Source organism: Sphaeramia orbicularis, chromosome 17, assembly GCF_902148855.1.
Source record: "Sphaeramia orbicularis chromosome 17, fSphaOr1.1, whole genome shotgun sequence".
Taxonomy (NCBI): domain Eukaryota; kingdom Metazoa; phylum Chordata; class Actinopteri; order Kurtiformes; family Apogonidae; genus Sphaeramia; species Sphaeramia orbicularis.
The window spans coordinates 30,563,814-30,576,301 of record NC_043973.1 but is presented as its reverse complement, the minus strand read 5'-3'; the positions used below and the strand labels follow the sequence as shown (position 1 = coordinate 30,576,301).

Genomic DNA, 12,488 nt, shown 5'->3' with positions numbered 1-12,488 from the left:
TTTTTTAGCCTATTTTTTATGGAGTTACAAAAATGTCCACTCAGCTGGATACCATATGTTTAGTTTTAGAACCAAAGAAACTTGTATTTACTTATATACTGGTTGAAAACTATGAAATAACATGTTTAATGCTGCTAATCTGATGTTTTCTCACATTTTAACATACCTGCATGGAGTTAACATGCAAAAAAGAAAAAAACAAAACTATTAATTACAGTCTAATAACAATAAGCAGTTTTTTTACTCTCAAACATCTAACTGCAGATCAGGTTTATCTAGAACAGCAAAGTTACAGTAATGGTATGAATGTCAGTGTATGGGATGATGCATAAGCGTCCACTGTGTTGGCTGATATAGAACTAAAACAGCAAAATCCATGAATATACAAGAGAACACTTTTGAACAGCTGTCCACTGTAGTGACCAGTGTGCATGAAAGGGTTAATGTTGCTGCTAACTTTTGTCTTGTAAACTGAGCACTTTGTTAGTTCAGGGACAACACCGGAGAGGCCCCTGTATCAGCTGATTCATAGCTGATTTTCATGGCATGTTGTCATCTGCAGACTGCAGACACATTTAGTCATAAAGAAACCATTGTAACTGCTGTCGCCAGAACAAAACGCTGTTATTTTACATTTTTGGAAACCGCAGATATGTGTGAGCTCATGTTTGTGAACCAAAAATAGATCATATCATAATAATGATGATATGAAAAATATAAGTCCTGGATTTTTTTGACGCCCCAACCAACAAATGCCTGTTGAGGTCAGGCAGATGACAAATTGTCTTGAGATTAGTTTGCAGAAACGTGCTGTAACACCTTTTTTTTTTTTTTTTTTTTTTTTTTTTGTGGCTCACTTGTGCCTTTGTGAGTTCTCTCCTTATATGCTCATATTGTTGAAGCTTATTGTGGACGGTACTGCTGATACTATTAGCACTTTCCCCACAGTTCTGCATATAATAGTTGAGGTATTTGTTACAGAAGGGGTTTGGTTTTGTGTTTTTGCTTCTTTAAAGAGTGAATTCTTATCCATAAACTCTTAAGTCCATACCTATTTGCATTAAGAGGTCATTTCACTGATCTAAGTGTCAGACTGAATGACATTACTGTAATCCTGTTAAATGTGCCCTATTCAAGGCCAAATTAGCCTACAAGGTTTAACCAGCACCATACATACAGATAAAGAAAGCAGAACAAGGCGTTCACTATACAACCCTGTGCCTGTAATATGGGGTGACACATTGTGTCTGACACCTGGTGTAAAAAGGTGCTAGCTCAGAGTACTGTAATTATTTTTGTTATGTGTCCTCAGGACACAGTCGTAGCCTCTTGCTGTAGAGACCCAGGTGATGTCTGTGCCTTCAGGGGTTCTGGCGAGCAGCCAACTGGTTTCCGTTCAGATGGTTTCAGTCTAAAACTCACATCGACCGCCCACTTTGTTTTTTTATGGAGGATAATAATTGTACTGGTAACAAAAAAAGCTTAGAGGTGTGCTGTAAGTGAAGTCTAATTTGGCCTGTCATCAGAATAGAGGTCTTTCAAAGGGATTTCATGGGACAGGGGGTGGGGTGGGGGGGTGAATGCGAGAAAACAAGGACTCAGTTTTCTTCCCACATCTTTCACTTGGATGAAAAGGTGACCAGCTTTTCTTTTCTGTTTTATAGTAAGTTAATAAATATAATGTCAGATTTTTTTTTTTTTTCATTTTTTTTTTATTCTCTTTTTATTGAAAGAATTCAGTTTTTTTTTTCATACATTGAAAAAACAAACAAATAGACAAACTATGTACATCCAGAGAGTGGGTGTAAAAAAAAAAACAAAAAAAAAAAAAACATTTACAGCAGCTCATCATGGTCCTGGCATACAGGATCTCAAAGTAAAGAATCAATGCATAAATAAAGATAAACAGAAACACAAAAACATATTTCCTTCAGAGGATTTTTGGGTTCATATTCATGCATTCATCTCAGCAAAATCAGATCTCAAAGGCTTCACATATCTCACCCATCCCTCCCAGTGTTGCACAAAAACATCCATCTTCAAATTTACAGTGAAGGTTCTTCTTTCCATCCTATAAATTCCCATGGTTATGTCTATCCAATTATTTATTGTCGGTTCTTCTTGTGTCATCCACCGTTTAGTTATTGCTTTTTTTCCTGCAGCTAGTAATATGCTGAGTAGGTATCTATTTATATATTTTTTTTATTTCCAAGGTATGACCTTAAGACCAGAGAGGCCCTCTTCTCCACCTGATTCACCCCGAAAAAGAATACAACAAATCCACATCCCCCTCATCATCCCACCTGCGCCATCCAGCCCCAGGCAGCCGTACAATCCCAGCCAGTCCGGGCACCCCAACACCAACCGCAACATCAACCCATCACTGAAGCAGCCGTCCAGCCCCCAGCAGCCGGCCCACCCCAGCGTCCCCCTGGTCCCACTGAGGCCTGTGGTGGAGACCGGTGAGGCCGGACCCCCAGGCTACATACGCAGGGTGACTGTGCGGAGGGGGTCTGAGGACTCGTCGAACATGCCTGTTAAAGGCTTTGCTGGAGCGCCAGGTGAGAAGTGCTGATGCTGATGAAAAACAGACCGATCTCAAGAATTTAATGGTGTTGTATGTCACACCAGTTCTTATGGCATTTGGAATGCTTATATGTACGCATTATCGACCTTTTGCCTTTATTCAGCATCATCTGATTGCATGTCAATTTACACCAAGCTCTCCGGTTTACATGACCCTAACCCTAACCCTCAGTGCATGGTATTTGACGCATCGATTCAGGTTGGACAGGGGTCTAATAGCAGGGTGAACATACACATGGAAAGCTCATAACGCATACAGATAACACTTTTAATTGGCGTGTTATCTGTACATTTATGTCATGGTAGCCATGAAAACACTGTTGCCAGACGTTTCGCCTCCTCCGTTTTGCATGTGAAGTCTGGACAGTTCACCCTACTGGTCAAGACGTTTCGCCTCACAAACCTACTGGGTATAATTAACATGGTTTCTTATCATCCAGTGAGAGTGGCAAGGGGTCATCTCTGTAAGCCCCCCCCCCCAAAAAAAAAAAAACTCTGTCACTCAGCTATACAATTTTACAGTGATTTTGATGCTTCATTCATGGCATAGCACATTTTAAACTCCTCCCCCAGTACATTCATGTTTACATTAATTAGTTTAGAAGGAGATATTCTAAATATGTATAAGATAAATTTTATCCATTTTAAGATCATGAGAGCTACGTCGCAAATAACATGTACCAAGCTCTGTGAAATGTTACTTTCAAAGTTGTTGGGGGACAAACTAATGAAACTTTTCATCTTATCAACAAGCTGAGGTTGGATTTCAATCATGATACAGTGTTAAATATGTCATGTGAAAATAAAACGTTAATAATTTATTAAGATTGAATAAGGAATTGGTTAGGAACCTAACATGCACTACTATAATTGTTAATAAGATGATGTTTACATTAATTAGTTTAGATCAGCGGTGTCAAACTCATTTTCTTCCGGGGGCCACATTCAGCCCAAATTAATCTGAAGTGGGCCGGACCAGTAAAATAATAACATGATAGTCAGTAAATAATGACAACTCCAAATTGTTTTTGGCACAAAAAATAACATTCAATTACACCAGTATTTACATTTACAAACTATCCAAACAAAAGGATGTGAATAACCTGAAAAAAAATGGAATTTGTTAAGAAATATAAGTACAATTTGATCAATATTATGCCTGGACTTATCATTTATACATATACATTACAGATCAGACCTACATAGGCACAAAACATGTAGTAACAAGCAGGATATTGTTAAATTCCATTTGATTTTCTTTAGACATTTCAGGTTGTTCATATTTGTTCAGGTTATTCACATTTTTTTGTTAAAGGGTAGTTTGTTAATGTAAACATTTTCATAATTGAATGTTTTTGCACTAAATCAAAGAGAAAAAATTGGTGTTGTCATTATTTATAGGTTATTATGATATTATTTTTTACTTTGATGCCTTAACTTGCACTTTGCAAATTCATCCTGCGGGCCGGATTGGAAGCTTTGGTGGGCCAGATTTGGCCCCCAGGCCCCATGTTTGACACCTGTGATTTAGAAGAAGATATCCTAAACATGCACTAAGTTTGGTCTGAAACATCTTCTGCATTGTATGCATTTACAAATTTCGTGTATTTACGTGTATATCAGTACACTAAGTTTGGGCTGAAAAGGCTTTATCCCAGGGTTGGAAACGTCCAGGCCTTATGCTCCAAAATGTCCAGGGTCTGAAAAGACCTGCTCCTGAAAACACCACTCTCACAATCCCAAACTACTTCATTACATATTTAGTAATAGTTTGAGTGAATACCAGTTGCAGAAATTACATGCCATAAATCCAAAGAGTGGAAGCTATCTTCATGTAAGTGACAAGAAACAAGTGTTCTGCCCTGCGACTGTTATACTTTAGGCAGTGACTGCAGAAAAGTGGGCTGAGCCAACATTTTTCAACAATGCTGTCAGTTCTTAGTCATGTCAGATTTATATCCTACACACATCTAACCTGATCAGAATGCACAAAATGCACAGTTCAACCAAGGTTTAGTCTATAAATCTATATTAACCCAAGTCTGAAGTGCACTTTTTTAACCCACCCACACCGAGAGCTGTGAATGTTAGTGTTTTTGTCATTTACATGTTACAAGATTAGTTAAACAAATGTGTTTTTAAAAGGATGAACTGTACCAGAAGAGAAAACAGGCTGCTTCATATTAAGTTAGATCTGCATTGAATTAACTGGACTAGACTTAGAGAAAATAAAACACACACAAACAAAGGCGTGGTCTCTGGCAACAACACAGGCAGATGTTGTGTGAAATGTCACTGATAAAGAAGAGGGAGTCGTGGAAAATCTCATATACGGCTTCGGAATAGACAGTCTGTGGTGTCTGTTAATATCATCGACGCCTGAATGTGTAGCTTTAGATTCCATTGTTCAGAAATAGATAAATCAATACCGCAGCCAGTTCATAATTCTGGAGCCTAGATTGTAACCAGCCCTGGGTTCATATACCTTCTCTTTCCATAAAGTTCACCATGTGCATCCTCTAAACCACAGGTGTCAAACATGCGGCCCAGGGTCCAAATCCGGCCCGCCAAAAAGGTCCAGTCCGGCCCCTGGGATGAATTTGACAAATGCAAAAATTACACTGAAGATATTAATCAGTGTTGTTGAAAATCCTTTTAATTCAGGTTCCACATACAGACACATACAGTCCAATTAGATTTCCAGTGGGTCAGAACCAGTAAAATACTATCATAATAACCTATGAATAATGACAACCCCAAACATTCTCTTTGTTTTTTTGGTGTAAAAAGTTAAATTACATGAAAATGTTTACATTACCAAACTATACATTTACAAAAAAATGTGAATAACCTGAACAAATATGAACAAACGGAAATGTCTGTAAAAAAAGTAAATGCAATTTTACCAATATTCTGCCTGTTACTAAATGTTTTGTGTGATCGTAACACACATGTGGAAATGATAAACTGATAAACTGAGGTATAGTATTGTTAAAATTGCACTTGTTTTTCTTAACCTCTTTAGCCCAATCAGCCTGCCTGTGGGCCGAAAAAATTATATTAATATTCATCTACTATAAAAATATAATAAATCAGGACAATGGATGTTTTTTTTTCAACTTTTGCTCAAAGTTTAGACCCTAATGTTACTAAAAGTACATCAAAAGTGTATTTTAGTGCAAACTTTAATGTTCAAACTTTATTTTTAATCTTTGTGGGGTGATATACGCTATTAAAAATCTCAGACACGAACAATTAATTTATGCATATCATCGTCAATCCAGCCGAAAAAAAAACAGGCGAGGATAAAAAATTCTAATTTCTCTTTTAGTTTGTTACAGTTTACTCAGGCATAGTAATAGATACAATATTTTAGACAATGTGAATAGATTCTGTGAGGTCTCTAAATGTCCACAGACACCAAGAACATCCATATGAACCTTATTATTGTGGAGTAATTCTTCATTTACTTTGGGTATGTCTTTTTAGGCGTTTTTCCCCTGAAAATATGGTCAGGGTTTAACAGGTTAAGACAATTCAAGTTGTTCATGTTATTCAGATTTTTAAGGAAACTTTGTAGATGTAAACCTGATCATAATATAATTTTACTTTTTTCACTGAAATTATTTACATTTACAAAACTATTCTTTCACAATGAAATGCAAATAAATACATAAATAAAAACAAAGATGAACAACCCAAAATATGCAATTTGAACAATATTCTGCCTGTTCCTAAATGTTTTGTGCATTTATGGATCCACTGTGATCTGGAGTTGTGGATGGAATATTGTAGAAATTGTTCAAATTTTAGTTCCAAACTCCAAAATTTTAACAATATTCTGCCTGTTACCAAATATTTATGGAACACTGTGTGTAAATGTACATGTATAAATAATAAGTCGAGGCATAATATTGTTAAAATTGCACTAATTTTTCAAATGAAATTTCAGTTTTTTCAGGTTATTCACATCTTTTTTGTAAAATGTAAATATTTTCATAATTTAATTAGGGTTTTTTTTGTACTAAAACAAAAAGAAAAACTTGGATTTCTCATTATTTATAGGTTATTAAGTCATTATTTTACTGGTTCGGCCCACTGCAGATCAAATTGGGCTGAATGTGGCCCCTGAACTAAAATGAGTTTGTCACCCCTGCTGTAAACCCTGCGCTCATCCTCTGTGTCTTCTACAGGTTATCCTCCTCTACAGCCTGCATCATTCAAGCCTCAGTCGAGCAGACACCAAGGTACTGCAGCAGATCATTACCAAGTTCAAATCCATGCATCTACGTCAGTGGAAAAAGTGCAAAAGCTGTAAATAATTTGCACTCTCGGGAGTGTGAGGGAGTGGGAACTGGATGTGTTTAGTTAAAGAAAGTGTGGGCGAACTGTGGAAGGATTTTAGCTCGTCTTGCAGTCACTTAGCAGAAAGTTTTGGCTCCGTGGCAAATGTTACACTTGACGGTAATTAGAGAAGTGGCATTAGCGAGGTAGATAATGACCATCAGCGCTGCACCGACAAGCTATTTTTTCCCACACAGTTGTCTTATCTTATAAAACCGCTACGTTTTGATCACAGTGCTGATAGTAGGAATGAATTTCTGCTTTCTATGTTTGTATCTTGTAGGTTCTGAAACAGTAAAGACACCATGGAACCAAATGTACCAAGCTCCAGTTGCATCACCAGGTAAACATCCAACTCAGAATGGTAGTTACTGCAGTCAAATAATGAATAAGAGCTACACACATCCTCTGGTAGAACCCATGAGGGGATTTTTGACCTCTGTCTGAATGCTTCTATGCATTAATGTATCACACTCATTAATTCAGACACATTTAAGTGTTTTTTGGGAGAAATAATCACATTCAGTTTTATAATAATTCATGAAAGGCTTTAATAAGATATTCATTGTATACCACTTAGCTGCATCTCTAATCGATTCTAGTAAATAGGTACTATAATGTAATTGTAAATAATAGTTCATTTTAAATAGCCAATATATTTCTATAAGTATTTATATGAATACCAGATTTCTTATTTTTATTTTACTCTATTTTTTCTCTTTATATTTCATTTTTCACTTGTTTGTTGTTGTTGTTCTATCTGTCATTTCCCTTTGCTTGCTTGTTGTTGTATGTTGCTGCCGTTAACTTATCTTATCTTATCTTAGCTTATCTTATCTTATCTTATCTTATCTTATCTTATCTTATCTTATCTATGGACTGTTAGATGAAGCAATAAAGTTACTTTGAAAAATGTTATTTGTAATATGTATATTTTTTCATAACTTTTTAAAAATTTTATATCAATTTTATTTTCATATTCTTATTTTTCAATTCTTCATATTTTATTACTATACTATCATTTTATGGCATTTTACTGTCACCCTCAGTGCTGAGATACTTGAATCTTATCTCATCTCACCTCATCTTATCTTATCTTATCTTATCTTATCTTATATTACCTTACTTTACCATATCTTATCAAACAATGAATAAGAGCTGCACACATCCTCTGGTAGAACCCATGGTGTGATTTTTGACCTCTGTCTGAATGCCTCTATGCAGTAATCTTGTGCAGTCAGTCACGTTTCTTCATCTGAGAAATATTCCTACAGTTAGATGAATAATTGTCCTCTAGGGACGCTGAATAACTAATCAGTCTTTGTGTCCTGTCGCTGCGATGTTGCAACTCACAGTACAGTTAATAGGGAGGATATCACTGCAGTTCCAGCTGCTCTTCAGTGGTTTCCCATCGAACATCGGATTGATTTCAAAATCCTATAAAGCGCTGCATGGAAAAGCCCCAGAACCCAGTGTAGAAGGGAACAGTCCGCTTAGATCCTCTATAGGGTCTAATATGAAACTAAAGACTGTGCCTTTACAGTACAGGGTGGGGAAGCCAAATTTACAATATTTTGAGGCAGGGATTGAAAGACAGTGTATGACCAATTAGTTTATTGAAAGTCATGAGAATTTATTTGCCACAAGAAAATTGACATAATAGAAAATGTTTTTATTCTATGTGTCCTCCTTCTTTCTCAATAACTGCCTTCACACGCTTCCTGAAACTTGCGCAAGTGTTCCTCAAATATTCAGGTGACAACTTCTCCCATTCTTCTTTAATAGTATCTTCCAGACTTTCTCGTAATAGTTTTGCTCATAGTCATTCTCTTCTTTACATTATAAACAGTCTTTATGGACACTCCAACTGTTTTTGAAATCTCCTTTGGTGTGACGAGTGCATTCAGCAAATCACACACTCTATGACGTTTGCTTTCCTGATTACTCATATGGGCAAAAGTTTCTGAAAAGGTATGGATAATAGTGTTAGGTATGATTATGACATCAATATATGTTTGGTTTCAAAACAATTGACGTAGTGCCTGCTGAGAAAAAAACAACTAAATGTTCATTGTAAATTTTGCTTCCCCACCCTGTATGTGCTGCAGATCTGCAGAATAGAATAGAATAGAATAGAATAGAATAGAATAGAATAGAATAGAATAGAATAGGCTTTATTGTCATTACAAAGGCTGTGCAACAAAATTGCAGAAAAAAAAAAAACAAAAAACTAGACTGTCATGATTCTAGCGCTGTTCTTCAGGTGGTAATAGGCAGACTTAATAATAGCTTTTAAATGGTTGTTAAAATTCAGGTCTGAGTCAATAATTACACCAAGATTTCTGGCTTGGTTTGTAGAGTTCAATGACATGGAGTTAAGGTGAGCACTGACCTTTGACCTGTCTTCTTTTTTTTGGGGGGGGGGGCTAAAAACAATCACTTCTGGCACATCCACTCATTGATTTGATGAATACATTTACTCAGTGAAAGTAGAATAGAATAGAATAGAATAGAATAGAATAGAATAGAATAGAATAGAATAGAATAGAATAGAATAGAATAGAATAGAATAGAATAGGCTCTATTTTCGTTACAAAGGCTGTGCAACGAAATTGCAGGAAAAAAAAAATTAGACTGTCAGAGTGAAATTTTAACCACTTATATAAACAACTATGAATCAGGAGGGGGTGGTGAAGATGGGAGTCATACATTTACAAGAAAAAACTCACATATCTTCCTGAATACAGTCATAAATTTTGTGAAAAAGCTCATAAAAAGCAAGAAAAACAAGAAGACTGTTAATATACAAAGCAAAGGTTATCCACAGAGTTTGGACACAACTCAGGCAGACCAGGGTAATGTAAATTAATGTTTACATTGTAACTCGTAAAATGATCCAGAGTTTGTTTTTACGTAATTTTACTTAAAGCTGAATTAAAAAGAAAAAAAAAATCATTATAATTGTTTTCAGTGGTCTTTCTCTATATTTTTGAAGTTTTTGTCACATTCTGAACAAAAATAATCATTTTAAACCACAAGTAACGTCTGGTTTCATTAAACCTTAGGAAGAAAAATCAGCCTTGAAACCTAAAGTAAATATTTGATTTGACATGCGTTGGGATATTTATCTTGTTTTTGTTAATTTTTATGAGGAAAACTAGTTTTTCATGTATATTTATCCTGTAAAACACTTTGTAACTTTGGTCTTAATTATTAGTATATTAGTAATTAGTAATTATTACTCTTTATCTAATTGGAAAAGAAGCAGGATTTGTTTCTAATATATTTGATAATCAGTCTGCCTCTTTGTACCTACTGTATTGTAAATCGTTAGCCTCATAGCATAATTGCCTAACTCAAACACAAATGGACAAAAGTATTGGGACATGTTGAATTCAGGTGTTTCTTTTCTCTCAGGGGTCAGGGATACAAAACAATACTGACAAATGTTATAATATAGTTTTATATTGGGATAAATATCATTACATTGGTTAGTTTGGTTTAAATTTGTTATATTTGCTTCCAAAATGCCTCAGAGACGGTTTTTAGTTAATTTCTCTCAAAATCGTTTTTTTTTTTTTTTTATTTTATCCATGACGATGATTTTAATGTTCTACCTCTAAATTTTTCACGCTCTGACTGTGAATAATTATTTTTTACCACAACTAACGATCTACTTTCTTCACATCTTGCTTAGGAAGAAAAACCTCCCATTAAACTTAAATAGGAAATATTAATGTTTACTAGTGCTGTCAAACAGTTAAAGTTTTTAATCTGATTAATCACAGGGTTGCTGTGGATTAATTTTGATTAATCATTATTAAATATAATTCATTTTTAATCTATATTAATCGGATTTCATTTGCATGAGCAAACAGACTCAAGAAAGAAGGGAATATATATGCACTTAATGTGTTTATTAAACACCTTCAGCAGTTTCAACAAAACAACTTGAGACGACTGTTCCATCTTGGTTTTTTTTGTCTTCATATTTCCATCCAGAGGGCCAACGTGCTGTTTAGAGTCTTCCATCTTTATGTTTTGGTTCTGCTGCCTGTCACTACCAGATCAACTGACCATTTGCTCATGCTTGGACAAACTGCCCCAAATGCATTGCCAGAGACGTTCAGTCATTTTAAGAAGGACATTTTAAGGAAGAAAAACCTCCCATTAAACTTAAACAGGAAATATTGCTGTTTACTAGTGCTGTCAAACAATTAAATTTTTTAATCAGATTAATCACAGGGTTGCTGTGGATTAATTTGGATTAATCATGATTAAATATCATTCATTTTCAATCTATATTAATCAGATTTCATTTTGCATGAGCAAACAGACTCAAGAACCCATTATAATTGTTTTAAATGGTCTTTCTCTATATTTTTGGAGTTTTTGTCACATTCTGAACAAAAATAATCATTTTAAACCACAAGTAACGTCTGTTTTTTTTAAACCTTAGGAAGAAAAATCAGCCTTGAAACCTAAAGTAAATATTTGATTTGACATGTGTCGTGATATTTATCTTGTTTTTGTTAATTTTTATGTGGAAAACTAGTTTTTCATGTATATTTATCCTGTGAAACATAGTGTAACTTTGCTCTTAATTATTAGCTTTCATAAGAAGCTTTGTAGAGACTTTCTGTAATGTAATGGCTCATATTTCGTTAACTCTTTATCTAATTGTTATCTCTAAAATGAGAAACTGATTTTTTTTTTGTTTTTGGTCCAGTCTCTGTAGACAACAGCGCCCTTGCAGATCCTTTCTCCTTCTCGGCCGGTCTCACCCAGCAGCCCTTCTCTGGAGACTTTGGCGTCATCCGCTTCAACAGGGTTCTGATCAACGATGGCGGTCACTACAATCCCCACACAGGTAAACATCCCATAATACCATATAAAACACCAAGTTTTAGAGTTTACGTTGAAGAAATTGTGTTTAAATTTCACCTGGAAATTTTCTAAATTTTGCACTTTTATCATACAATGTGTCTACAGCTTTCAGATATTTAGAAGTGAATAAAAGTAAAGGTAAGTATCGTATATATGTGGTCCAGAGCAGATGTTTTATGTAGGAATAGTGACAGAGGTTCATTTAGATTATGAAAGCAGGTACATGCAAGTGTAAGGTAATAAGTTTTAACATCTGCAGCTGCATCAAAAAGGGAGAAAAGTTTGACTCATGGACAAAAGATGGATCCATGATATTAACCCTTTCATGCATGAGGTCAACTCAAACTTCACTTAAAACCATAATATTTGCAATAATTACTCTTAATTATTGACTTTGGTCTAGAAATAGTACTACAAAACCAAAATTACTACATGGATTGCCTGATTAATTATTAATATATATCTACTACAGTTCAATTTACATTAACCCTTTCATGCATACTGGTCACTCCAGTGGACAGTTCTTCTGCAGCTGTTCTCTTGTATATTCATGGGTTTTGTTGTTTTAGTTTCATAACATCCAACACAGTGGACGCTTATGCACCATACCATACACTGTAATTTATACCATTACTGTAACTTTGCTGTTCTTGATAAACCTGATCTGCTTT

The 12,488-nt window shown here is 35.1% G+C and overlaps 1 protein-coding gene across 1 annotated transcript in view; it reads left to right on the top strand.

The window, feature by feature from the left end:
* The window catches only part of emilin2a (elastin microfibril interfacer 2a), a 43,467-nt gene that overhangs the window by 28,202 nt on the left and 2,777 nt on the right, over positions 1-12,488 (top strand). The window contains exons 5-8 of the mRNA XM_030161357.1: positions 2,214-2,561; positions 6,780-6,833; positions 7,214-7,273; positions 11,660-11,800. Coding sequence (XP_030017217.1) covers positions 2,214-2,561; positions 6,780-6,833; positions 7,214-7,273; positions 11,660-11,800 — 603 coding nt within the window. The remainder of the gene's footprint in view (positions 1-2,213; positions 2,562-6,779; positions 6,834-7,213; positions 7,274-11,659; positions 11,801-12,488) is intronic.